This window comes from Pocillopora damicornis, chromosome 11 (assembly GCF_964200805.1).
Source record: "Pocillopora damicornis chromosome 11, jaPocDami1.2, whole genome shotgun sequence".
Taxonomy (NCBI): Eukaryota; Metazoa; Cnidaria; class Anthozoa; order Scleractinia; family Pocilloporidae; genus Pocillopora; species Pocillopora damicornis.
Genome location: NC_142680.1, coordinates 22,377,408 through 22,405,407, shown reverse-complemented (window position 1 = coordinate 22,405,407; position 28,000 = coordinate 22,377,408). Strand labels below are relative to the sequence as shown.

General features: G+C 37.0%; 2 protein-coding genes and 1 long non-coding RNA gene across 8 annotated transcripts; 2 read left to right on the top strand and 1 right to left on the bottom strand.

Annotated features, from left to right (window-relative positions):
* Positions 1–37: 37 nt before the first annotated feature.
* On the top strand, positions 38–5,653 carry LOC113678376 (uncharacterized). Its single transcript, XM_089187255.1, has 3 exons — positions 38–1,382; positions 3,097–3,145; positions 4,023–5,653. The coding sequence occupies exons 1-3, from the start codon at positions 1,044–1,046 to the stop codon at positions 4,448–4,450; spliced, it is 816 nt and encodes a 271-aa protein (XP_089043381.1). The 5' UTR covers positions 38–1,043; the 3' UTR covers positions 4,451–5,653.
* A 149-nt stretch (positions 5,654–5,802) lies between these two features.
* On the top strand, positions 5,803–27,283 carry LOC113678320 (uncharacterized). Of its 6 annotated transcripts, XM_089187242.1 has the most exons (18): positions 5,834–5,942; positions 11,703–11,762; positions 12,562–12,628; positions 16,349–16,412; positions 17,505–17,829; positions 18,012–18,184; positions 18,662–18,793; positions 19,353–19,646; positions 20,189–20,530; positions 20,951–21,250; positions 21,656–21,949; positions 22,532–22,977; positions 23,540–23,634; positions 23,738–23,897; positions 24,005–24,071; positions 24,528–24,814; positions 25,117–25,288; positions 25,792–27,283. In XM_089187242.1, the coding sequence occupies exons 3-18, from the start codon at positions 12,596–12,598 to the stop codon at positions 25,995–25,997; spliced, it is 3,390 nt and encodes a 1,129-aa protein (XP_089043368.1). In that variant the 5' UTR covers positions 5,834–5,942; positions 11,703–11,762; positions 12,562–12,595; the 3' UTR covers positions 25,998–27,283. The 6 variants fall into 6 exon arrangements, with proteins under 6 accessions (XP_089043366.1, XP_089043368.1, XP_089043365.1 ...); XM_089187240.1 differs by lacking the exon at positions 12,562–12,628 and having other exon boundaries at positions 5,803–5,942; XM_089187239.1 differs by lacking the exons at positions 5,834–5,942; positions 12,562–12,628 and adding an exon at positions 10,761–10,979.
* LOC149038300 (uncharacterized) lies at positions 6,592–7,702 on the bottom strand. Its single transcript, XR_016181067.1, has 3 exons — positions 7,573–7,702; positions 7,332–7,436; positions 6,592–6,730 (listed from the first exon to the last, which is right to left on the bottom strand). It is a non-coding gene; the product is annotated as an uncharacterized LOC149038300 (long non-coding RNA).
* Positions 27,284–28,000: the final 717 nt, after the last annotated feature.

The window sequence follows — 28,000 nt, the reverse complement described above, 5'->3', positions numbered from 1 at the left end:
AAGAACGAATATGTTAACCTCACGTACACAGAATTTTAATTAACACTTTTAGTGTGAATGTTTTGAATGGAATATTTCATAAACCAACCGGCTGATTCAAAATTTTACAAAATGAAAGGTTTAAGTGCTGAGAAAACGTTAGATTGGTCAAGTGGAATTGAAATCATCGTCAAACATCGTATAATAGGCTGTGACCCGCCATCGCAGTACCTAAACACTTTCAGAAGAGAAGTAATGATCGTTTGTCTTACGATGTGGTCACTGCGGTTATGGATCGCGACGTTTCCAGTTGATTAGATACTAGTTGATCGAATCTTTTTTGAGTAAAGCTTCTTAGCTTTAAGGATTATACGCTGCCTCGTCCCAGATGTCTCCCACGCACCTAGTCTGATCACTGTGGATCATCGAAGTATGTGTGAAGGTGGAGGACAGGTGCAAAGCGCACATCGAGAAAATCAATATCGTATTAAAAGGATCTCCAAAGAAGACCATATTTGCACTTCCAGATGTTGGTTGTCGAGTTCGTATTTTCCAGAATCGTAATATTTAACTGTTTGACTTACCGAAAAAAGAGTCTTCTACGAATTGTGTGTCACTGAGAGTTGTGGTTATGGCATGACGAAATCTTGTCGGAGTGCACGCGTACGATCACAGTTATAGTCTTTCCGCTTTATGCTGTGTTGACGATTCCTTTACCACCTTCCGTTCCCCAGTAAAATTATCCGACCCTCACCCAGGCAATAAATAAGAAATAGTTCCTTCCTGAGGGATACAAGCCGTTTTACTGACTGATTCACGTACTCAAGTCCATATGTACCTTGATGGCATGTGATAAAATCGTCAGCGAGACTTAGAAGCCTTGTTGATTGAATTTTGATGAGGGTTTTAGACTTGCAAACAAGATGGGATCATTAAGAACCAATCAGATTTATGTAAACAAAAAGAAAGGACTTCCCCTCGAACCTAAGTAACATTATCATAAATCGAAGATTTACACAAAGGAAATTCTTAAACTTCTCTGTTCGCTGCGGTATCCGTCTCTGATGGGGATCAAAAGAATTATCATACTTGTGTTTTTTCAGTTCATCATCCATCTCAGCGCTTTGGCTTCCGATGAAGGATGTAACACCAATTGTTCAGCATACTTTTTGACCAAAGAGAACAAGAGACTTACGGGCTTTGTCGTGCAACGCTTCGAGTCTCAAAGTTTGTTATCATGCAGTTTGACATGTTTGCAGCAATCATGGTGTACCTCTATAAACTTCAAGCTGATTTCACTTGATGGCAAGGGGATCTGTGAATTGAATAAATCGGATTTTGATAGTGACACATGGAGCAACCTAAATGCCGTCCCAGGAGTCATTTTCTCAAAGCTCTTAAAGGTAATCTAAAAATGTGAGAAAGTATAGCACTGTAAAGAAACTGTGGTGCTGCATCGGAGGGAGGTGTTACAAGATAATAAGGTTTTACTAACTGAGTTGATGATGTAAACTGGCCAACGTAACTTTAGAGAGCTTCACGGTGACCAATTTACATCATGAACTCAGATGATAAAGCCAAATTACTTCATCTGTTAGAACGTTTATCAGGTGATCTTCTTGTATGGCATAGCTCTCTAACCATTCCTCTGTTGCTCAGTTGGTAATGACTTCGAAAACGAAACCAGAAATGCTTGATTGGTTTCCGGATCTTCAACTGAACTTTCTTTTTCATGTTTTGCGCGCTGGTAACAAATGTTCAACATCTTCCTTTCTTAAATTGCGCGCATATTTTTGCCACAGGCTCACGAAAAAATCAGGTAGTGTTTGGAAAAGAAGAAAAGCTGTCCAAATACTTGATGGCAAACCAATGTTTTTACAGCTTTATTGAATTTACAAAACCTAACATATAAAAGTTACGCTCACAAAGTCCTTTTATAAAAAAAAAAAAACAATAAGTTAGCTAGCTGTTAATTTTGTTCTGTCAGAAAATCTTTTCTCAATCACTAATTCTCGAATACACTAACACTTGCTACGCAACGGCGGTATTAGCTTACAGTTTTTTTGGTTTTTTCGTGCATTCGTTGTCAAATCTTTGAATCTCTTTTTGATAAATCAACTCTAATACAGGACAATGAAGCACGGTCGGATTCATTCCGTGTGCACTGAAGACGTTTGCACTATTCCTACATGAGCAATAATGAAAATGGTCACCTTACATGTACTTTATAATTCATTTATAAATGTGCAACAGAAATCATTCGAATTTGTACATAATAATTTGGTTTTGTCAGAAAGTGCATAACGCTTACGTTGGCTTAAAAGCCTCTCTTTGGTGGCCAGTTCACATCATTTAATCAGTTGCTAAACACAGATTATCTCGTTATACTCCTCCACAGACGCAGCACCAAAGTTTCTTTAGAGACTCGTCTCCTTTATTAGTTTGTACACGTGATGGTTTCAGACTGTGATTACCCCTAGAGCTTCCAGCACTAATAAAAAATTTTAAAGGCCTCTCACGTTAGTACTGATAAAGGAAAAAAAACATTTGTCATAGTATCTCACTCATCAAATTTCTTTCACCATATCTTGTAAACTTGACAGATTTATGCCAGTTGGTTAAACAGTTTTCATTTGGTAGCGACATGAAAGAAATCTTTAACGTTTCGTCGAATATTCTGTTACATCGGTTTATTTCATTCCTTAGTTTAAAAATTTTCCTAAACCATCATGGATCTGTTTATTGATGTGTTCGATTACTAACTTTTTCATGATACCTAACCCGTTTAATTTTGTTTTGGATCTCGTTTTTGTTTCCATGTATCAAATCAATTTTTTATATTTTATATTGCCTGCCTTGATGTATTGAATTAAAGAATACTGGTTAACAATCCTCATAAAAAGGAGACAAATCAATGTGAAAAAAAAAGATTAGGATATGATTTTCCATTACCTATCGGTCTGTACATCTTTCTAAATCTAACGCTAATTTTCAAAATCTTATGTAGATGTTAAATTTTGGTGCATTTTCGGAATTAAACCTTAAACAAGGGCTTAATATTTTTTTTAAATGATCACTCAACCATTTATTAATGGCTATCAAATGACTCACTTGCAGGACTCGGCTGACAGAGGAGGAATAAGCAAACCACCGACACCGAAAGAAAGTGAGTGACTGGTAACTATCTCTTATGTAACAGATTTCTCACTTACATTGTTAAAAGATGAAAATGAATTTACATCCGAAGGTTTGCACTGATAACTGCACCTGTCTCGAAGAATATGATGAGGTAGTAATCCTCTTTAACCCTTACGCCTCATCGTGAACATAAACAAAAAAATCTGCGCGCTGATTTTTATGTATTTTTTTCATAACAACGGGCGTAGTGAATATTTGTATTATTTATAAGTTCGAGGCAATTTTTATGCTCGTAGTATGTGTGTGTGTAGCGGGTTTGTGCTACAGAAGGCTTAAAAAAATCCCCCGAGTTGGAGAAATTCCCAAACTACGCTTCTTTTTTAAGACTGTTTTACTAGTCCTGGCAGTTTGCTCCACGAGTGTAACGTAAGACCCTAGTAATAGCCCAATTCTCTTTAGACTGCATGTTAGTTGTAGAGCATCGGAGCGTGGAGTATGAAGATTTCGAGTTCGTTTCCTGTACGAGCTCACACTTTTCTCTTTGTTTCACGCTCGAGACGGATAAAATCTTTCCTTCTACCACTTCTAAGTTTAAAAAATACACTAGGTAACTCATCTTATCGTATAAATTATTGCATATTTACCCTAAGGAGTATCGTCTTCCATTACTTCAAGTTTGTACAGATTTCCATGCACTAAAACTGTCCAGTTGCACATTTTCTACCATAATATTAAAGATACGATGAATGCTACCATTATATTTTCCTCGGGGCGCTTTTTTTGGCTTTAATATACCATTTATCAAATTATCATCATTGTTATTATGGCCAAATCCAAAATGTGAGCTATCAAGTGATAACGACCCCTAGCTGCCTATATCATTTTCTCTTTCCTACTTGCCACAGATATCACTCTTCATTTCACATGCTTGGGTTTCATGGATTTGTTTGCTGATGGTGTAAGCATTGGCAGGCACAAAAGTGATGATCCAGGGAGTCCCACAAAATTTGTCATTCCAGGAAATACACGTGTTGTTTCGGTGGTAGCTAAGGCCCAAAAGCCCAGGCGTGCCGGAATTCTCGGCTCCCTAAGCAACGGACTGGTAACTAATTCAAGCTGGAAATGCAGTGACGGTCCGTTTCCCGGATGTAAATGGATGACGCAGGATTTTGATGACCGAATGTGGCCGACGGCCAAAGAAGTATTTCACGGGCCAAACTGGCCTACCCCAGTTCCTAGTATAGTCCAGGGTGCTAAGTGGATATGGATTGCAACAGGCTCTGGTCATTTGCCACAGCCCCCTATCGCCTATTGCAGACTAAATATGTCATAAATCATCGTTAATAGTATTGTGGATAACAGATATTTTTTTCTTTGGCAAATTTGGACTTGAAACCAAGTGGTGCCTTATTTCACTGGTAGCGCTCCTCTGTTTAGAAACGAAATCATTTTCTTCTGTCTTTAACCTCTAAGATTGATAAGCAACTAAGACATAATTTCTCTCGAGAGTATTACCTCCAAATCCAACGTTATGTAAGGTCACGAGAATACAGGAAATTATTGCAAACCAAAGAAGCCCCTGATTGTTAGACAAATTTTTCTTGTAAGTACCATAGGACATGTAGAGATAACTGTCTGAAGAACAAGCTTACTAATGTTAGGGTGTAATGGCCGGGCTCATAGATAGATAAAATTTTGAAATGACTGCCACCTTATAAAGGGTAAAGTTATTTAAGCATATATGGTACATAGCAAAATTTTATCATATGCATGCCATAGCGTAGTTCATACATAAATGGAGTTTTTTCTTAAGGAGAATAAAATATATGAGCGCCGATGAAGATTTAAAATCACGTGATCATGACCCTCGCATCTTCAATTTAGGCCTTGTGTGATTCTTACCCAATATAACGTGGAAAATTGTTCAGTTACGTAGATGTCTTTGACTTTCAACTCCATGAATGGTCAAGACAGTATTTTTCCTTACATTATCAATACAATATCAAGCAGACAAGCGATGAGAACAAATGAAATTATCAGTTAAGGGACTATTAGTTTATATTAGTGACATCATAAAAATCATATGGCAAAGAGTGGGGATAATTATTAATGAAATCTTGGGAGTGAAAGCGTTAATGTTTTTTTTTTTATTATTCCAGCCGTCACAAAGATTTGATTGGGATTCATTAAGTAAAGTAAAGCCTTTAGACAAGCCCAATGGGGCCGGGGCTTAACTCCGGTTTCTTTAGCATGAAGTGGTTAGGAGTATTGCTACTCCCCCCTGGATGGGATGCTAGTCCATCGTGGGGTTACCCTCAGCAAATTTGCTGCCACCAATTTGTACACCTGGGTGAAGAGAAGCACTGTGAGAGTAAAGTGTCTTGCGTAAGAACACAACACAATGACCCCGACCAGGGCTCGAACCCGGAACACTCGATCCGGAGTTAAGCGCACTAACCACGAGGCCACCGCGCCTCCAGGATTTATTAAGACCTTCTTTACTTAAAAAAATTTCAATAAATTTACTGTAGACGTCTATGAATATATGCAAATTGATTTCATTTTGTTGTTTAATTGTTTATCGACATCTGATCACGAATTTCACATAAAGATATGTCTGATACATACTTAAGGGAAGATGAAGACTGAATTCATACAAAATGTGATCTTTATCTTCTGCTTGATCATTCAAAATGGTCACGAACTTACATTCTTCGCTGTAGATAAAAATACTACGTAAATGAAGAAATTCAACAAAACGCTGGCAAGGTTTAGAAAAAGAGGAGAAGGCAGCCAAAGTGCGAGGAATAACCCCCCAAAAAAGAGTAAGTGTTGTTTAGAATGGAGAAGACTAAAACGATATCTTTAACAGTTATTAAAAGCCTCATAGCGTTTCCTTACTTGAGTGGCCACCACTGAAATAGAAATTGAAGTAACATGCTAAGGATTAAAGAAAAAACGCAGACATAAGTGCTATTTTAATTAACAATAAGCCCAAAACAGTCATAATTTTCAAAGCCATGGCGTTTAGATTTTAATTATTGGGTTTAAAGAAAGTATCGAACCATACATGATAAAGCAAACCGTTCCATTCCATTTTCAGCGGCGATTGCAAATTGCACGCTATTGAAAGAGTCGATACAATTCCTGCTTTTTGATTTTTCGCTAAAATTGCATATTTTTTCATCCTTTTAGTAAAGGCCAAATTCAGTAATGACATTTCTACTCTTGAATGCTTTAACCGGGTGACTCTTGTCGATTGTAAATACCATAGACGACGTTTGAAAAACCCAAAGCACACATCCATTTTACCACTTGTTAGAAATAAATAACGCAATTTCTCCCCTTTTTTTGATAGAGGAGTCATGTTGATACGTGCGATCTAAATAACAACAGCTAAAGAATTTTAATCCCATCTTCCCGCGGAAACTCAATCGCGGCATATCGTGAGAAAAATTTGCTTCTGGAACTTCAAATTTTCGAAACTGATTTGCGTCTTCATTTTCCACCTTATGGTCTGCGTCCTTGACTCGAAACTTCTGTCAAATATCGCTTCATCAAGTTTAGTCAAGTTGTCTGCTTCATGAGGAACGTCGTCGAGACTGTTAAGTTACTGATGGAAATAAACATGAAATACCCCAATTTACACAGTAGGAAATGATAACAGGAAACTGCCGGCGTTATTGCGTTCGATCCAAAATCAAATCCAAATACTCTACAATTTTTTGCACGAGAAACAGCTTTTAGCGCTAATTGGAAGGATGTTGATTGAAGGTATGAGGTTTGTTAACATATAAGAATCTTCGTCCGTTTCTAATTTTGAATTTATGCTCCAGTGAGTCTACTTCGTCATGGGAACGATTATAAATAGTGAAATATTTGAAGCAATTTAGAAAAAGTAATTTTTCCAGAGAACAATTGCTAAAAGAAGTCTTTTTAAGGAAAATATAAGACAAAAACAAAGCAATTAATTTCAGGTGCAATTATTTTAAATGTGGTCGTGGTTAGTTCCGTTCTTTTACATCAATCTTTAATGAAGGAACGAAAAAAATGGTCGTATCACAAAGCAATCACGGATGGTGCAATCACAGAGGTGAGAAGCGCGGATGTTGCAAAGGATAGCTCCAGATTTAAATGAATTATGGTAGGTTGATATGCATTTCCTTGAAAATTCATTAATCAACAGTAGCCCTGTCAGTGTTGTTTTTACCTACCGCATTTACTATGAATAACGTGACGATTTTAGCATATTCCATGTCACTTAAGATCATTAGCTTCTTCAACTGTTTCCTTTGAGATCGCTAGTCAGTCGTCACGTCCTGATGAAGCAAGTTATTAAGGTAAGAGAAGTTTGAGAAAAAGTCGTGTTCTTTATCCTATAAAACCCGGTTTAACTACTGAAAGACATCTTGCTGTTAGACTTAAGACTTGATTTATAAAAGTAGCCAAGCCTACCCAAAAGAATTCTCTGGTTAAGAATTATCAAAACCTAACGCTTTCAGCATCCAGTTCCTATGTGCTTGAAACTACATCGGTAGAATTGGAATATAGTTTACTTCGAGGAAAAATAAATTCGTCCAAATCTGAGGAGAACTGAAGAAAAAAAAAAAATTTTTCCTCATGCATGCATGGTTTTATGAACGTCCGCCGTAGTGTTGACTTCGATAATGTTAGGGGTATTAAACAAAGGAAACTTTCGAACTCGGAAAACTTTGAAACCTTGGCACTCTAATACTAATGAAGCTAACAGTAGGGAGAGTAAAGGGGAGGTGCCAAATCAAAATATTTAATGGTCTAAATTATATCTCAGCACAAATGTTTTGAGACTTTGTAAATTTTCTGGCCGTCCTAGACAAAACAGGAAAATGAAATCGCTTGATTTTGCGCAGTCTTAGAACAAGAGCCTCAATGGCAAATAATTCGGTTTGTAGCTTACTTTCAACTTTACGCTGCATTTACATGTTAAGTTGAAGGGTAGATCTGGTGCCGTTGAAGACGATAAACACATCGAGCCAAGCTACCTATGAATTACTTAGGAGAAACGAAAGTTTATCTTTAAGAGGTGTTTTCCAGGCAACGCCTGTGTGACAAAAAGTTTTTCTTTCCGTTTAAATTAGTACGATTGTTCGTTACTATAACGTTTTCTAAAAAAAAAAATCTTCTAGGACACCTTAATCTCGCCTTTATTTAAATCATGATTTTATATGTAAGCTCTTATTACTTTAAACTGGAAAGCAAAAGCTTACGTTTTTAATGTTTTTTTAAGGATACGATAGTTTGAGGAACTTGTTTACAGTAACTGACACCCTTAGCTGAGTTACTGAAATGAGTTTATTTTATACAGACTGTGAAGATGCAATTAAGGTTTAGAGAAGGTCCACATCACCATTAGCTGATGGGCACTCAAGTTGAGAACAGTTAAACCATCCAAAATTGTGCGATCCTGCTCCTCTTACCCGTAGTTTATAATTTTTTTCTATTGAGTAATATCTATCAGGTGTTATCATTTTTATCTCACGGGTGGGTCCTTGTGTCCTCTTCGTACCAGCTCCATTGGGTCCTCGACTTTTTTTTTCTGCTTTGCTCTCTCCATAAAGGTTCTTGTTGTATCTATTACTTTCGATTTATACCGTGTATTGTAACATTGCCAGACACAAGGTCAACGCCCGCCCTCTGCGAAAATTTGGAAAATATGTTGATAGCTGTGTAGTTTTATCGAAGACTGTTAAAATCCGCTTTAAAACTATGATAGTTTTTTATGAGAGAGAGACTTATTTTCAAGCAAGAACTGTCTCTTTTCTTTGAAAGAGGAGATAAAAACTCGCACCTTCATCGTGATTAAAAATATTACACCCTCATCTTACCGCGCGTTTGATTGAAAAGAACAAATTCTCGTGTTAGCGCCTCGTTCGAAAACAGCTGTGCGCCAGAAACAGGGTCTTCAATCACCTCGAGGCTCTGTACAGAAAATCGTTACTTTCGATTGTATTGAACACCGATAGTATATTAAAGAAATATTTTCGTGCGTTGCGAACCTGTGACTAAATGCGCTCATCCAGAGACAAGTCTTCCCAGGGGTACACCGACGGAGATCGATCTTACTAGCGCATATTTACACTACCCGCTCTCCAATGCAGTGAAATTGTCATTCCGTTTATTTTCTAGATTAGTTACCAGCTTTTCCGCCTCGCGTCGGCAAAAGTCCCTCGACTCTACCAATAACGGAAAAGTTGAGCCGGAGCCATGGACCATTTCTTGACGCGGTATTAGTAAGAAATGAGTCGTGACCAAGTGACGATTGTTTTTTTTTTTTGGCGTCTGATTGGTTTTAAGAGGATGGCGCGAGTTTAGTAGACCAGTCACTGACTAAATTAATGCAAAAATGAAACAGTCTCAGATTACATTCGACACTCAATAGAATATTGCTGTATCAGGTTATTGATCGCAATTACGCTCTCGTTAGTGTTATTGAATTCGTTTTTCAACTCTCAATGTTTTTTAAATATGTACTCAAAATACATTTTGGCAGTGTAGAGAACAAGAAAATACTAGTTTGGTAAGGTGAAAAAATATACAGAATAAGCAACTTTAAACCAGGCTAAAAAGGGTAATTTGGTATTATCAACTGAGTTGATAACATAAATTGGCCAGCGGAGAAATTGGAGGAATTGTGGTTTGTGTACACACAACTCAAAATTCCTCCAATCGCTGTGATGAAAGGCTAACGCTCTAAACGCCATCTTTGAAATTCCTTACGGTGGCCAATTTTCGTTATCAACTCAGTTGATGGTTCTAAACTACCCTGTTATACTCTAACACCGCCGCAGCATCACAGTTTCGTTAAAAACTTACCTCTTTATTTCTCAAGCTAATTAAGAACGAACAAGGATAGCCAAGACCATGAAGAAGATTGACGCGGATTTCAAACGACTGAATATAATTGATGAGATGGAAAAACACAAAGGTAGAGACCATCATAAGCCATCAGTGGAACAAGGGTGGTCGGGCCTAGAATAGAGAAGATTTAAACGGATTGATAACATGAATACAACATATCTGTTCGGTGAGACACAAAAACACGAAAGAGGTGATGATAAACCAAGAGTCACGGAAGAGTACGGCTTAGGATGGAATATATTAAAATGGATTGCAATTGAATTCAAAATATCAGTTTTGTATGATAGAAGAACACAAAAGAAACACCAACTAATAATGGTGGTGCAAGGATAGCTAACGATGGCGAGGATTGAAAGAGATTACAAACATAACATTTGAGCCACTTGCACCCGATTGCTCTGTCGCACTTTCCAAATAAAGTACCTGTCGCACTTTGTAATAAAGTCGGTTTAATTGGTAGGAGGGCAAGTAGACCCAATGATACCTGTCATACCTGTCAATAATGATAACAGACTGTTTGGTCTTCTGAACCAAAGAGGTGACAGACTTCTGGTTTATGATTTGACAAAAACTTGGCCAAAACATGGCTCTAAAATCTCCATCGAGTTTGTATTTCATCTTACAGCAGGGAGCGCGTCTATTTGTCGATACCTCACATAAGTACCTTAACATTAAGTAATTCTAATTGGTTGCAAAGCAGCTGTTGACAATTACGGGACATAAATCATCGGACCCTTTTTCACTTCAGATCATCTTTAATGCCTATTAGCCACAAATTTAGGGTTTCACGCTGGCATTTGGGCCACTGCTGCACAAAGAGATAGGAAACTAAGAAAAAAAAACTAAATTGTTTACTGGTTCAACTGCTGAGTCCAGCTGGGACGTTTAGATACAAATTTTTATGTAGATCGTAGATAATAACGAAAGGATGTCTGCAAATTCGTTCGTTTTTATAACTGTGAAAGGTTTGTTATCGGTTATTTATGAACTTTTGTTAATACGTTCATCGATGAGTCCATATGTCAAGTTGAACGAAGGTAATGTGTGTAATTCTTCTTTATCCGTTATTTTCATTTCAGTAATTTTTTTGTGTAAATTTAAATGATAATTTTTATCTCAGGTGTTCATCCGACTAAGTGGAATAGTAAGTAGCCTTGTACAAAGATAGAAAGATAAAATATGGAAAAGAGAAAATGGCGTTAAACTTATACAATTTTTAAACACGCTGGAAGGGGCCAAAACCTTCATCATCAATCAGGATAAAAAAGAAATGAAATAAACAAACAAACAAACATACTAGTAGGTGAATGAGATTTCAAAGTAAAACAGAAGATGATTACGAAAAAGGAAATTACAAAAAAAGAAAGTTGATTTTATGCAGCGAATTTTCGAATCCCTGTTAGACATATTTAAGAAGCATATTTTGCCTTATTAATAAAATAATGCCATAACATTTTTCTGAATTAAATATTATCTACGTTTATCATGCGTTACTTACAGGTCCATTAAACATCGAAATTTAAAAACAACTCGGTAAATACTCCTTGAATTTTATCAAATGCAAATTCAAGGTTGAAAATTACAAAAATTAGCGCTTTCAACTCACTAACAAGGATTACAACATCTACTATAACTTTAGTGGCGCTAATTAACATACTAATGCTCGTCAACAACTTAATTTTTTTCAGGGCTGTCTTAACATGAATAAAATGCTGCTGGAGGGTGAAGAAATGCTAATTTTTAAACAGGTGAGGCTATTAGGGAAAATTATTACTAACAATGCGTTGTTGTCATATCTCAAAACACACTCTTAATTCTCTGAGGAAAATCCTTTAATTTATCTGTGACTAAATCTTAAAGGAGTGATCACTCAAAGGATTTTAATTCGTGGGTATTTGAACCTCAAGCTTAATGTTGAATACGAATAAAGACTTTCTCAGTTGTGGGATCTATTAAAATTGATTGATATGGTTATACCCAGCGGGTCTTAAGCTAAGACATTATGTAAAGACAAAAGATGTTTTTTAAATAAAATTGATTGGTTATTTGACGTGAAACAAGAAACCTAATGTCATGTGTCATGTTTTAAGTTGTTTTTATATCCTTGAAAATTCCGCCCCAAAACGCTCCGGTTTCGGTCATTCGTGGTATACATTACTTATAAGTAATACTTTTATATTTTAATTTTCTATGTTCAGAACCTTTTCAAGGTTATGATTTCTAGGGTCAGTTTAGGATTTCCTAAAAGCGTGGTCATGTTGAATTCAACGATCATTTCACTTAGATGTTGTCTTCTGTAAATAACGAGTGAAGCCTGATTTCAAGTACCTTCCCTTTTCCTTCAATACTAAAGCGGAAATTGAATTTCATTGGGATCCTAAAGGAAAACACAGAACAAATAAGATCACAACGAAACAATAACAGGACAAAGTAAGAGATACTGCAGGCCCGCTGGGAAAAATTAGACCAACCAATCGAATTGATCAAAACATGCGCGCCTTGAATTTGTGTAAACCGCAGAGTAACACATCAACGTTTTATAAACAGGAACATTTCTGTGAGTTCTCATGAGGTGAGCATAATGTGCTCTCTACATTGCTTTGAAATATCGGTGGTAAGTACATTTTACCTTCAAAATTATTACAAACAGCTAATGTATGATATTCGGAGGAAAATCGAGTGTGTGTTTTTAGGCATGATTTGTTTCATATCGCCTGAATTAGCCAGGTGACTTCCCTATTCGCTTTCCCTGTACTTTTCCTGACGCAGTGATAGGCAGGCAAGACACTAGCGACTCCGATCTGTTCAGTTCACAGAGCGCACCGAATTCTACATCATGAAATAAATCTGGGATTTAATGCATAATATGAGTCATATACCGATCAATCGGTCCATTGACATTTGACTTACTTGCCTTTCGCAAGGGTGAAAGCATGAGTCGAAATCGTCTAATTAAATATTTTATACTGAGTGTTATGCCATAAAGTAAGAACGAAAATTGACTGAATTTGACTGGATTAAGACTAAAGAAATATTCGTAAACAAGCAGTCAAGATTCAGGTTTAAAATAAAAACAAGGTTTAGGCTTCTAATTGGTAGGCGAACAAAATATGTGGTCAGTGTGAAAGGAATGTTTTTAGTTTCCTGCGATGTGCGAAACAATGAATATTTGTCCATATTTAGGCTAGATTTCCGACGATAATTAAAAGTGTCGATTCACCGGAACTTTCGCAGATATCCTGAATGTATATAAATCTCAGTATTCATTCAAAATCGAGCTCATAGACATGGTGAGGTCACAAACTGATCTGCTTGACTAAAATTTAATCTTATTCTCCCTCTTAGAATAAAACGAAATTCATGTGGCTGAAAACGTTAAGTGCAATGCTAATTAATAACATAGTTAAAGAATTCATTAGCATTGTTTAAGTTCCGGTTGGCGGTAAGTTGTAAGAAAGCTTCCAAACAATCAATATTTCCTCGAGTATTGTTGAAAGTTCTTATGTGGAAGCAAAGTTTAGAATGTTTCAATTTCTTGGCAAAGTAAGCCTGCTGTTAATTATTTCATTTCCTATTTAACAAAAACTTTAATAACGCACCTTTTCAGTGGTGATTACCGATTCCAGGATTTTAACAGAAGCGATTACAATTTTGATGGAAACCTTATCACAGTACATCCCAGAATTATCAAGGGAGCAAGCTTTAGAAAAAAGCTCAAATTTTTTCTCACATTTGAATTAAAGATGAAAAGACATATAGAGTAAGTCATTTAAAATACAATAACATTTTGAATTAGTTCTTTTGTGAGTGTGATTGAGCTAGACTAACAGTTTTCCATTTAAAATATAGGTTCTTCGGAAGTACATAATCAGATTTTTTTTCGGCATAATGAGCTCTCGGATAGTTTTTATTTCTTCCATGCTGTTAAAAATATCACTTCTAATCAGACTAGTCAAAACAAAGCTTCATAAGAAGATCATGAACATTATAGTTACTCTGTGATTATTTGAATGTGAGGTTTTCCCAGTGTAAGGCCAAGCCTCATGAAGAAAAGTCAAGGCAAGATTAGAACATTACAGATGTTTTTTTGTAATGTGGAAAGTTTTCTTTTATTTCTACCATGTGCTTACATTTCGTTATAATTTGAATAAACGCAACAATAATATGGCGTTTTTAATAACGAAAATGCTTAGTAGTCATATAGCTGTAAAAAGCATTACATTGCATCCAATGATTCCCATTCCTATTCATTCTACATGCACACATCTTGAAAGGAGAACAAATTGTCCCTCTCTGCTAAGGAATTTATCTCTTTTGTGGTTTCGCCAAATCAATTGCCTGTGACCGCGTGGTTTTAAAAGGTCAAGGTATAGAGCATTTTAAGTCTAAAAAGTTCTTAGGATCGTTCATGATGACGAAGATACTAATGATAATATAATGATAACGATAAAAGTGAAGATGAAAATTTCTTAAATTGTCAGCCATATGTGTACCAGATTCAAGAAAAAAAAACTCCCTATACTTTTGTGAAGATTTTCCTAATGCTCCTTGGCTACGGACTTTTTTTTTCTTGTTGACCCTGGTATTAGTTTAAAAAATTAAGTTATCTGAGACATCACAATAAAGCATCAAAATTGAAATATTATTGCAATTCGGGTTTGAATATTAAACACAAAATATAAATCTCGATGCGAAAATATAAGTTATCTAACCCCTGCGATTCCCTGGAAACGAATATTTTTTTGCTTTACCACAAAACCATATACTAGTTACCACACAGCACTTTTCAGATAGAATCTAGTTGGAAACAGCAAAATGGCCATGGCTTGTGAATAACATTTACCTTCCCGCAAAGTAAATTGCCTATAACTTGCTTTGTTTTTCCTCTGATGTTTGGAGTCTACGAGGCGATAAGAAACATATATGACGGGTTGATATATTGGCTGAGCACGTGGGGGATTATTTCTCATAATCGAATAAATGCAAAATAGGTTAAGTCTAGAAAAACAAAATATTACATCGAGTGCTGTCTATTTTCTGGCAATGAAAATAGTCACGTATACTCCCCCGAACTAATGTATATATGAATCAATTAGTTATCTTGATATGGAAATAAGGTTTTCGAAGGTTTCGGAAAACTTAAGTTCATTTATAGATTAAAAACTTCGTGAACTTCCTGAAAGGAAATTGACCTGATTCAACTCATTTGAGATATTTTAGCATCATTGAAAATGGACGGAAATCTTAAATATCTTTCCCTTTTCTTTATGAGATGGCTTTGCGAGGGCCAAATTCACGACATTTGTAGGGTGGACCACAGTATTTAGTACTAGCATTTTGGCTTAGATAGAATTTTTCTGAGAATTTTTCTGAAATTCTGAGAATTTCCAAGTGAAAATTTTTCGCAACTGTCAAACATAGTCAGAAAATTTTATGTTGACGACCGATAGAGAAGTGGTTTTTTGTTTCCTTTCCAAAACATTTAATTGATTGTGTCTGACTCAGGTGATAAGTCAAAGTAACAGAGTTGTAAGCAACCAACCAAGATGAAATCTTAAGTTTGGATGTTTAGGAAATAATGACAATGATATGGTTGGAACTCCTGATATTTAGCAACACTGATAATTTTACTGATAACCATAGAGAATTTCCGTGGTCTACAAATTAATTGAAATCACTTTTATATTTCTGACCACATCAATATTTTTAGGAGCATCAACTGACCAATTATTCACACCTCTTAAAAAAAATCATGGTGATTTTTTTTTATCCTAGCAAGATGCGTTTTCAAACAGGAACGACGAAGCAAAAATTATGATCTCTTTCGTGTCTGTAGATTTGTTTATGAACATTTTCAGTTTTGTGGAAATACTAAACAAAAGGCAATAAGTAATTTATCTTTTGTTTGGAGAATACGAAACAATTTTTACACATAATTTAATTTATGTGATGGGAAATATGTGTCTGAACTAAGACATCTGCGCAAGTAACATATTGCCATTTAAATAGAATGTTTTGGCTATTTGAAACCACACAATGAGAAAACGCTGTCTCCTTTGTTTTCAGAAGTTCTGTTTAGATTGACCGTTCCTTGTAATATCCGCTGTGATGTGACAAACTATATTATAGCTCAGATGTAAATTTTCTTAGAGCAGAATCAGGAAAAAATTGGAGAAAAACAATCTCGATCGTAAGCTTTTTCTTCATTCAAGAATTAGAATCAATTTCTTTCCAATGTTAATGCTCTCCTCGACTTCACAGGTAAGATAGGTTCTTTCTTGCTATTTATTGCGAAGAATGAATGTTTTATTAAGTGTTTTCCTCATTTTTTCAGCTCTTCGTTTTGATTGCCGTGACAAAATTAACAATCGGGGAAATATCTACGTGCATCCCCAAAGGTAAGACCATTTGATGAAGGGAAAAAACTTATCTCCTACCATATTCATCTGTTATGACATGCAGTTTTTGGTCTAATTTTCAAATTGGAAAGTCAAAATTTCACAGCAAGCTTGACTTAAAAAAAAAATCACAAGTACCTGAGGAAATCACCATTCGTCCTTTGAAATCCAATTAACAAGGCAGTACAAAAAAACATCAATAAAATATTAGGTAATCCGCAAAAAATTTTTCATGTTTGAAAATGATAAAAAAATTTTCTGTAGAATGGTACCCGTTGAAGATTCTCAGAACATTTTCGTCGAGTGCTGCTTAAAACGGCGGGCACGCCAAGCACCAAATTGGTTATAACTTTCGTCTGTCATTTGCCAGTGCAATTATAAGCTGACATTTTATGAAGCAATTCGACATTATGTAGCCGAGTCTTGATTATAAGAAATTAGCAAAAGAATGAATGTTGATCGAGAGCTTTATTCAAAACATATAATTTTAAAAGAGGTTTCATAGATTTATGTAGGTTTTACTATTGATTATTAAGTTCAGATGAATTTAAGCCTGAGATCCAGAATAAAATGGAGTCCAGAGGGAATAAAGGAAGAAAAAAATCGGTTCGGTTTCTGTATCTTCAGCTAATAACTGATTACCTTCTGTAACCCAATGCTTTATAAAGTACTCTTTAAATTTCTTTCCAAGTTTGCAACGTAATGTTCCAAACTTGGAATGTATTTAAAAACACAAATATTGAAAGGAGATCATCGTAATCCTCCGCTTCGCCCCTGACAGCAAACACCTCACTTTACGAGACAAAATTGTATTACGCTATGATTACAGATCGAACTTGTCGACACAGTAATGATCACACCTTAACTATGGTAGCTCTGAGTTATTGCTTCAATAGCTGGCTAACGTTTCCAACAGTCTATACAATGAATACATAACGTAACACCAAAGTTACGTGTGTAGAGGATCGAATATACTTTTTATGCCCTCTTTTCGTGAATCAGGTTAATATAACTTTTTGTAATTGATCAATCCGGGTGATCCATCAAATCACCCAAAAATTTGAATTTTTTTGTTGGCATTTATTAAAACAGAATATCGAGGGGCTCGCCGAGAGAAATGGACCGATCTTAAAGGCGGCTGGTTTCTGACTCATCTGACTTCAGATCTAAGGTTTCCAAACTCCCCAAGAACGGTCGAAACCATTCCAACGTTTACACCGCCAAGAAATGACGGTGATTTTTACGGTCAGCGGCTTCAAGCTTACTTCGTGCCGCCTATCAGTGGCAATTACACCTTCTATGCATCATGTGATTCAGAGTGTGTCTTCTATTTGAGTTCGGACGAAATGCCTGAAAATAAGAAAGAAGTCATTCGAATCGATCAGCAGCACAGGACTGAATATGAACAATGGGAAAGGTAAACTACGCATGCTTTTTTGTAGGTCAGCGGTTCACACGGTGATGACAGTATACCCTATTAATGACTAACCGCCCAGACCACAATTATTTAATTATCTCAATATTCCTGGCCTACATTTCAGCTTAGTCAGACAACATATTCCAAAGTCTTGTTAAACTTTTTCTCTTTAAAATGAACAGATATCCTGAGCAGAAATCCTGTTTTCAGCAACTGGAGCGAAGAAAGTTGTATTACATTGAGGCTCTACACAGTAACTACCGTTTAGATGACCACGTTCATATTCACGCTAAATTTCCCGGATCAAACTCTACGAAGCCATTGGACAGCGACGTCCTGGTTCTCTACTCAAAAGGTATCCTTGGTAACACCGGCTTGGTTGCAAAGATGAAACCTCTGCATTATATGTTTATGTAATTGATATCTTCATGGGTGAAATTATTTTATTGTTCAGATCTCCTTAAAAAATCTTAAATTTACCATATTAATGTAGCCACGTAACCATTTTTTTCGATTATAAGCACGCTACAAATGTTTTGTGCTACTGTTATCGCGCCAAATCACTCAACTTTTTCAAAGACACATCTTTTCTGTATCAATACTCAGTAAGTTAGACTTAAATGAACTCATGTAAACATAATAACAGGCTTTACTTACACGAATATTACTGGATTTTACAGTATTGTGTAAACGATGGAAATCTCATTATTTTGCTATCGTAATAAGCTTGCCTCTTATTTCAGGGAAAGTATGGCGAGATGAAGAGTCAAGATGACTATATGCATCACACTGATTCATTTTAAACCCTTGAGTCTAATTCGCTTTTTTCCAGGGTCTTCCGTGCATACCACTTGTATTTTATTGAAACGGTGTGGCGTAACATGTGGCGGGGGACTGGAAACTAGTATCACCACAAAACCAAATCATTCTCAAGAATGTGCCGCGCATGAATCGAGTGGCTACAGTGAGTACCAATAAAGTACCTAATAGGCCATTTTACAGTTGTGTACTTAGTTGCCGAGCCTTTGATTTGGAGTGAGGCTGAAGGTGACCTTATTGTGATAGAGACCAGTGTCTAGTAAGCATGTTAAAAAAGTAATTTACATTTGAGAAGCAGCAAGGTGTGTATCATAACAAGGTCAACCTTAGCCTCACACCTGTTCAAAGGCTTGGTAACCAAGCACGCAACTGTAAAATGGACAATTGTCCTCATTCATCCAACTAGTTATCTTATTTGACATGTTAACCGTTTTAGTATTGAACACTGTTGGGTGCCAGATGATGACTAAAAACGTAAAAAAACAAATGAAATAAGGAATCCAAAGCAACAGGGTTGGGGCAAAAGCAATGACGAAAAATACAAAGGAATTGCGCGGTTCGTGATGTTATGGTAAATTCTGAGATATTACTTACGGTGTTTCTGTAAACTACACTGACAAACCATCCTATTTCCGGTAAAAATTTGACTCCACTTGGCCTTATTACTATATTTACTTTCCTTTGTGTAATACCTTCATCTTTAGAGGAGGATCCTTCAGTGCCCGTGCAGGTCCACAACATTACCACAACTACAGCTGTAGTATCTTGGATACCCCTTGAACGATCTTCAGCGAGTGTTGTTGATTTTACTGGGTACGAAGTCAGTCTCAAATCTGACAGAGACATTAGTAGAGAGAGACTGGTGAACACGAGTGTCGACTCTATCTCATTTCAAGGTCTAAAGATCTTTACCAACTACTGTGTCACCGTTGAACCACAAACAGCTTTTGGAAGCTTTTGGAAGGAAGAATGTTTTAATTTTGTGACAGAAGATAGCAGTATGTGACATTCTCCTTTGTTTTGGTGTAGAATTTGGGGAGGTTTATTCTGTACAACTTAAGGTGATTCTGAGGGGATGTTCAAATTTCCCAAAGCATCGAAGTTTGCATTGAGATAAGGCGATCATTGTATTTGAACAGGAAATATAAGGTGTTCTCGAGTTCCAAGTTAGATTTTCTCTCATGAGGATTTTAGAAGACCATATACAATTCTTCAGCGACTTGTTATACCCTGAAACGACTATTACCCTCATTCATGGAGAAGGAACCTTTTTTCTCCCTCCTTCAATGCAATTCCAAAAGGGAATGTAGACCACTAAAGCATTAATCACTAAATTTAACCAGTGACATCTAGAAAATTACAATGGTTCCTGCTGAATTCAATAGCGCCAATCAGTTCTTGGAACCAGAGCAAGAAAAACAAATTAAGAAAATAGATGGAGCCGTTCAGTCTTCGCTCCTGTTAAGTGATTGGTCAGTTTTGAGTCATAGGCCACGGTAACACCATTCGATCAAAGGAAACCTTTCTTCTTCCTCCTCAGCTCCAGATTCCCCACCGCAAGCTGTCACTGCAGTAAATACAGATCAAAAGTCGATAAAGGTGAAATGGAAACCAATTCCAGAAAAGGATCGAAACGGCATCATCCTGGGATTTAAACTCACGTACATGAAAATGAGCGCCACTTTTCATTTGGAAAAACCGGTTGATGAAGAGACTAAGTTCTGGCCTAGATTTGAAACTGTCATCTACGGTGACACATATGTGACAGTGTTAAGTGGTAAAGTGAAGCCGTTTGAGTGGTATTGCATCAAAATGTTGGGATTTACACGAAAGGGAGAAGGACCGGAGACCTCCTGTGTTTTTGTGCTAACAGAAGAGAGTGGTAAGGCTCACACCTCTATGTTGCTATATTTGGTGCTGTTCATAATGTAGGGATTCCTCTACTAAACAACGATCACTGTTTATTGCATTGTGCCTCTCTGAATGTTACTTGTGTTTCTTTAAAAAAATATTTGCAAAAGGTTCTTCGCCACCTCAATTTTTAGGTCAATCTTGATAAGCTGATTAAACTTCATAGACAAAAAAAACCCTCAAAATGATCTCAGAACGTTGAAAAATAACCTCACCCCACTAGTTTTAGGAAACGTTAAAATTAACGAAGTAGTTTGGAGTCATCTAAACTTAGCAAAATTAGTGCACTAAGAACGACTGCGTATTTTTAACATTGACACCCCTCTTTAGTTTCCCTGTTTGTTTCTGTGTTTTAAGTTTGTTTGTTTGTTTGTTTGTTTGTTTCTTTTAGTGCCAAGTTGGGCGCCGATAAACGTAACCACTGCACCTTTAAATTCCACGGCATTCTCAGTTAGCTGGCAATCAGTACCTCTAGATCACGAGAATGGAATTATTCTTGGATACAAGTTGCTGATTTTAAGACTTAACACTGAGTCCATTTTACTTTCTGAGACTGTGGATGTGAATCAGACTCAGTTTTCGTTCGAAATATCACCAGTAGTGCCAAATGTTTGTGTCAAAGTCCTGGCCTTCACAAAGAAGGGAAATGGAAGAGAGAGCAACTGCATTGAGGGTTGGACGTGGTCCGAAGGTAAAACGATAAGTAATAAGCAATGAGATATTAGTAATAAAAGAAAAACAAGCCAATTTCATTACAATATTGATTAAAATGTTCGAAATCAGACAAATTTTGCCTTATTTCCTTAAGCGTCGGAAAAAAGGCAAAAGTGTCCGAAATCGGCCCAAATCAAAATGTTTATAACCGGACGAAACGGGGGGGAGGGGGGGAAATTAGATGTGAGAATTCTTCAGTAGTGTTGTACCATTTACTATAAATTGTTGTGTTTCTTCTGTTTGTTCTGTTCACATCAGTTCTTTTATCTGAAGAAGTAAAACGTCTCTAGGTATAATTGGCAATTTACCTGAAGGTTTTGGAAGACATTGGTTCATACCTGCTAAACACTAAATAATTTAGTAATCTCGTTAATATTTACAGAAACTTTGTTTCCTGAGATGCAAGCGAACAACAACAGTAGTCCGACAGGCTTCAAAATCACATGGAACAAACCACGTGATGAAGTGCTCAGTCAATTGATATACTATTACGTGACCTATCAGGCAGTCTCTTCAGTCAACGAGCCCGTGAACTCGTCCCATATTTCTCTAAATGTGAGCGCAGACTCTCTAGAAGTGTCGGTGGGAGGTCTGGAAACGTACACCACCTATAAAGTTATGGTAGAAGCTATCACGATGGACGGCGAGTCGAAAAAGAAGAAAGTTATTTTTACAAGTAAAGTAATAGAATGATCATTTTTATCAATTTTTGTAAATTGGTCGGTGCGATGAGCTTCTGATAGTGTCTGTTTCTCACCCAGGAGAATGAAAAAAGGAACCGTCAGGGGTAACTGACAAAACTAATGGGGAATGGGAGAGGGAAGGAGGAAGAGGTTGACTTACTTGCGTAGGATTAGCATCGATACACAACCAGAGAGGAAGAAACTAGTTCCCTAAAGTTATGGGAAACTGAAAAAATGGATCGTTGTGAAAAAATTAGTCATTGTGCTCATGCGCAATGTTAAATTTTTTCATGTGTTCTATTTAAGCCTGAAGATCAAAGTACAAAAGGTTAAAAATACTCCTTCTTCTTAAAGTTTTGATGACAGCTGATAAACTTCATTTCTACGGCTGCTATGTTCATGAATTGATGTTCTACTGATTTTGATGTATTCAATTAGGGTGCAGAGGTCTCCTAGTTTCCCAGAGGCAGAAATTGACCGATTCAAAATGTCTGCTTCATGGATAAAATAATTCATGAAAACGCGAATGTGGCTTCAATTTATTATTATTCATTCTCTTTAACCTTGTTTCCTAGAAACGTGCCGCTGTCCACACCTTATGTACGCAAACTGGGCCCCAAGCCCCCCGTACGTCGCAGAAGACCGCTTAAGCGGCGAACCGCGTGGTCTAATCCCAGAACTCCTCGCGCACATGCTTCAGGCTTCGTGTGGAACGTGCCACAGCTACAAAGTGTGGAACATCAGCTTCGCCATAAACACAACTGAGAAGATCACAGAACCGGACAGTCGAATAAAGATGGATTTTCGGTTCCCTATCAGGTCAGCAGTGGGACGAACCACTTACAGAGGCACCCATTCGTATGTCCCCCTCATCACAGTCCCAGGTGTGGCTCTGATGACCAGGAAGAAGACGCCATCTGGCTATGCTCGAGATCTGGGGAACTCAGTCCTGAGATGCTGGTCTATTTTCGCGATTTTTATTACGTTGGCGATATTTATGGGTTTCGTAATATGGTTCGCAGTAAGTTAACTAAACGAAAAAGTGATAGCAATGTGCTTGTATGTGCTATGAACAAAATATGGCACGTGCTAGAATCCAGTTACACGCGTTTGTGCGTAGTTGCAAGTGGTTCTTTGTCTTGTCTTGGAGTTTAACTTTCCCTGACTTCTAACCACCAGCACAGGACCTCCCTCCCCGAGTTTGGACTCATTGAGGTGCATTTTCCTAAAAAACACATTTGATTGGTTAAAAGCCGGCTGCGCTGGTTAACATCTTACTCGATATTAGAATGAAAGTAAACTATCTATGCTTTCCCTGACTACTTTCGACGACTAAATTAATTGCACTTTTCACCAATATACATTATCAAATTCAACACATCTAAGACCTGAAGCAAAACTGGTGTTGAAAGGTGACATCAAAAGTATAAAACGAACCTAACTTTTAGTTGGAGTTTTGTCCTAGAGTCTCGTTTAGAGGTAAAGATCATTCTACGAATTCCAGCTGATTGAGTCATTAAACTTATCATCTAACAGAGAGGAACAGATAAATTTTTTTATAACAACGTCTGTTTCCTTTCCAGGAATCTAGCCACAATGATAAACATTTCAAACATCCGCTTTACAAAGGTATCGTGGACGGAATATGGTGGTCTCTTATGACCATGACAACAGTTGGGTATGAGAATAATTCACCGCATAGAGTGTGGATACCATTCCCTTCCTCTTCCAAGTCTTTGCCTTTATAAAACGTTACTTTTTTCCCTTTTATTGTTTTGTAGTTATGGTGACAGATACCCAAAGACCCATCTTGGCAGATCTATTGCCATCTTGTGGTTTTTGACAGGGATCGTTCTGTCGTCCCTTCTCGTCAGCTCACTTACATCATCCATGTCAGTACGAATCCTTGATCGAAATTTAAACGTAGCTCGGGGAAAAAAGGTAAGCAATTCTAAATCCTAAAAATTTTGGTAGCTAAATACTTATTGAAATGTAATTTTACATCCACATAATGATACATGTTAAAGAGACTACTTTTCCTTGCACAGGTGGGCGCGCTGGCTCAGTTTCCTGAGTATGATCTGATAATCAGATTCATATCCAAAGCAGGCGAGGGTAAGTCGAAATCTTTAATTATTGAAAAACAACATTTATCTCAAGAAATGTGGGTTGTCTAAGTGAAGACAGTTCTCAACAGATGGTCATTTATTATTCTCTGTGGGAGCGCTGAAAGATGAGTAGTCCAGTAATCAAACAAGAGGGTTTGGTTTTGTAGACACCAAGTAAAACCCCGTCTGTCGGGAATTCTGAGTAATATTTTACATGGGGAATTTTAGGTAGTGTTCTCAATGCACTTTTTCGACTAAGAAATCATATTGGAACAGTTAAAAAAAAAAGATGAAGCGAAGCAAAACAGAACAAACAAACAAGTTTACGATTCCTCAAGGTGCTCAGATTTTTTCTTCATCCCACGATCGTGACAAAATGAAAAAAAAAAGAAAAAAACTATGAAATTACTCAGCTTGATCACTTTTAATCTAAAAATAGATCTGAGATTTTCTTTCCTATTAGGTAAGACATTTCTCACATTAGAGAAGCTTGTAACAGCCCTGGAGTACGGAGAGGTTGATGGCATCCTAGTAGACCTGTACACAGCAAGTTACAGGAGCGATTTGTTTAATGTCACTTGGATAGTTATCAGTCAAATAATCCCTTTTGAGTTTACCTCTGGGGCTGTGATAAGTAGAAATGCAGGCAAACTTGAGAAGCATTTTCGCGATTACATCGAGACAAAGGGCACTGTAGCAGTTACAGAGGTGCTGAAGAAGAGAACTAATGAAGAGAAGAAAGAGAACAAGGTGAGTGTTACATTCCTGAACATTCCTGTTCAAAAATCAATCCAAGTTCTTTTGTGGCGTATCTTCGCCATGCTATGTAATTGGTCCATTAAGAGAACCAGGTCCAATGTATCAGCAATCTCATGCAAAAGCGAAATCAACGTTGAGACTTGGTCACACACGTTTTCTCACGTTCAAGGCCGTTCAAACGTAATTTGTTTTTATCTCTTGTTGTCGTCTTGAGTATTTTGGTTTGCTCGGACCGGCCATTGTGATAAGATTCGCTCGTGAAGGGCTCTAATCGATCTGAGTTTTCCGTCCAGACTTCCATTCACATGAGCGAGACAACCAGCATTCCTCTGTTGGATCCAAGAACACGTATCTATCAAGTGACAATATTTATTTTCCTGGCTCTTCTATTTCTGGCTGTGTTCATGGGATTGGTGTATCACTCGTGGTATAAAGGACTACAGAAAAGACGATATCAGATACAAGGTAAATAGATACAGACACATGTTAAGTTCTGAGCCTGGCCATCAAATGAAGAAATTTTTCATTTATTTGCCACGAGGTTTGGAGAAAGGAGCAAATCTATGGGTTTGCTAATCTCACTCCCTTAAAGGAAACTGACATCCGTTGAACCAATCGGTGTGCATATTCTCCATACTGTTCTCTATACATTTCCTAGGGCGCTGGTAAGGAGAATTTGTTTGACAATAAGAGTTTCGAATGAATGTGAATATATGAATATCATTTGTTTGAACTACGGATTTATAAATGAAGATGAGAGTGATCTTCGCAGTAATGAACGTTACTAAAGCGGTGAAAAGGGAATTCAGGCTTCTTTAGTTGGTGATCTCTTTATTCCCAAAACCTTAATCTGTGACTCAGGGGTAATATTGTAAGGAGAAGATATATCTTAGTCAATCTCAGGGGTCAAAAAGTCAATGGACTGGTAGAGAAGAGACTTATCAATAACGTTTTGTTTCCTTTTTTAGCCAAACGAGAAAAACAAAGAACAGAATACATCATGGCTAAATTACAGTTACAGCAATTGGTAGAAGAATTTTATCAACGGTTTTCGATGACATATAAAGAGCTACGGCTAAAACATTGCAAACAGCTTGAACGTCTTAAGATGGCGAACGCGGCTTCTGCTAATGGAGAAAAGCCATTAAATATTACCAACGGTGAATGGGTCTAGCGAATATTGCATACAAGATCACTCTAGGAAAGGGTGCTACTTCGAGTTGAATTCTGGGTAGACGGTTCGTTTGTTAGGTCAATACGAATAGATCTTTTTCAAGCCCTAAATTGATCAAAGTCTAAGAGTTTGTTGTAAACTCTCAGCGGATCAACATCTAGAAGCAAAAAGCCAAGTATTCTTTCAAGGTTTTTTTGGGAGCAAAGAATCTCACCGATTCTCCAACTCCACTTAAACCGACAATGATCCACCACAGTCAAACGGAGTTGAGAGATAGAGACCTAGGAAGAGGCCGCAAAGCTCGCTTCACCCTTTACACCCTAAAATCAGTGTGCATATTCTCCATACTGTTCTCTAAACATTTCCTAAAATGCTGATTAGGAGAGTTTGTCTAACAAGCAAGATCTTCTTTAGAGGGTGATCCGCTCCTTAATACTAGCGTTTTCCTGTCGGTAAGATTATACCGTGCTACTTTACACCCTTAATATCAGTATGCATGTTCTTTAAACTGTTCTCTGTACATTTTCTAGGGTTCTGACAAGGAGAATTTGGATCAGTATCAGAATCTGGGCAACTGCCCACCTACCCCTCCCCTAACTCAACAACAGTCTATTGACAACAAGTTAAGGTTAATGTTGGGTTTGGGGAGGGGTAGGACGGCAGTTGCCAGATACTGATATTGATCCGAAAATTTGTTGAACAGTCAAGAGATACATTAGTTGGTGATCATTTCCTTTATTCTTGTAACCTTAATGTTTGGTCCAGGGGTGAAATCATAAGGAGAAATTAGACGCCGGTCACTCTTAAACTCGATAATCGGTTTGTTTGTCCATGTTTCAACCCAAAAAATTCCATCTTTTTCTCGCCTTGTTGCTCCAACCGTCTCTTTTTAATCGCATCAAATAATTTTAAAATCAGAAGTCAAAGCTTTGTGCAAAAAAAAATCTATTCGAAAATTTTATATGCGTGTTTAACGAGAATTCTCTGTATGAGACTAGGACATGTAATTTATGAAAAAGAGATGTATTGGTCAATTAAAGTCCTCAGAGATGGCTTTTTAAATAATAATTAAAAAAAAAAAGCTTTTTCAGATTAATACCATTACTTAAGGCGCCAAAGCGGGTCGTTGTGACTAATCTGTCAACCATACCTCAATTCATACGAGGTTTTAATTGAAAACGCATCTTAACGTGTTTGCATAATCCTATAGAATACTTGACTTATCAAAAAAAAGAGAACATTAACAATAAATAAAAACAAAAGAAATAAAAACAAAAGATTTTTGCATAAGGGAGATCAATGAAAAAAACAATTATCTGTGTAGCATGTTTTTCTGTTCCTTTTAGCTCAATAACTGTCACACGAAAGCATAAAGCGAAAGGGAGCAAATAAAAAGGGAGTTACGCGCTCTTGACATGTCTTCCATGCTAAACCCGTGATTCATGTTAGGCTCAAGCCTCTCCCTTTTAGTAGAAAGGGAAGAGACTGCTACATACGTATGCACCTAAAGGCACGATCAAGGCAGTACGTGCTAAAATTTCCAATGCAAATTGCGTTGTAGGAAAACTGATTACAGATGATTTCAAGGCATAGGCACACAGCCATAAAGTTTTCTGTAGTTTTCCAAATTAAGAATTATTTATTCTCTGCTGAAAAAAAAGAAAACAGCTACCTTTGAAAACTCCACCACGCTTCCAGACAACGATTAATATTACAAAGAACGCGTCCCAAAGCATCATCGTAACGGACCAGGAATTTCGTAAATAGAACAACAACCCTGTGCCTGCGTTTTAAAACTTTGGGTATTTCTAAGCCGTCCGTCCAAAGAAAAATTAATTGCTGATCATTGTTATCCTTGGCACACCGTTGTCTGCGGCTAATGGCGCCGAAAAACGACCTCCTAATATCTCGCAGCATGAACCTACACGATAGAATTGCTAATGATGTCATTTCAACTATATTTGACAGGTTACGAAAGTTTGACCAATCTCTTATCAATACTT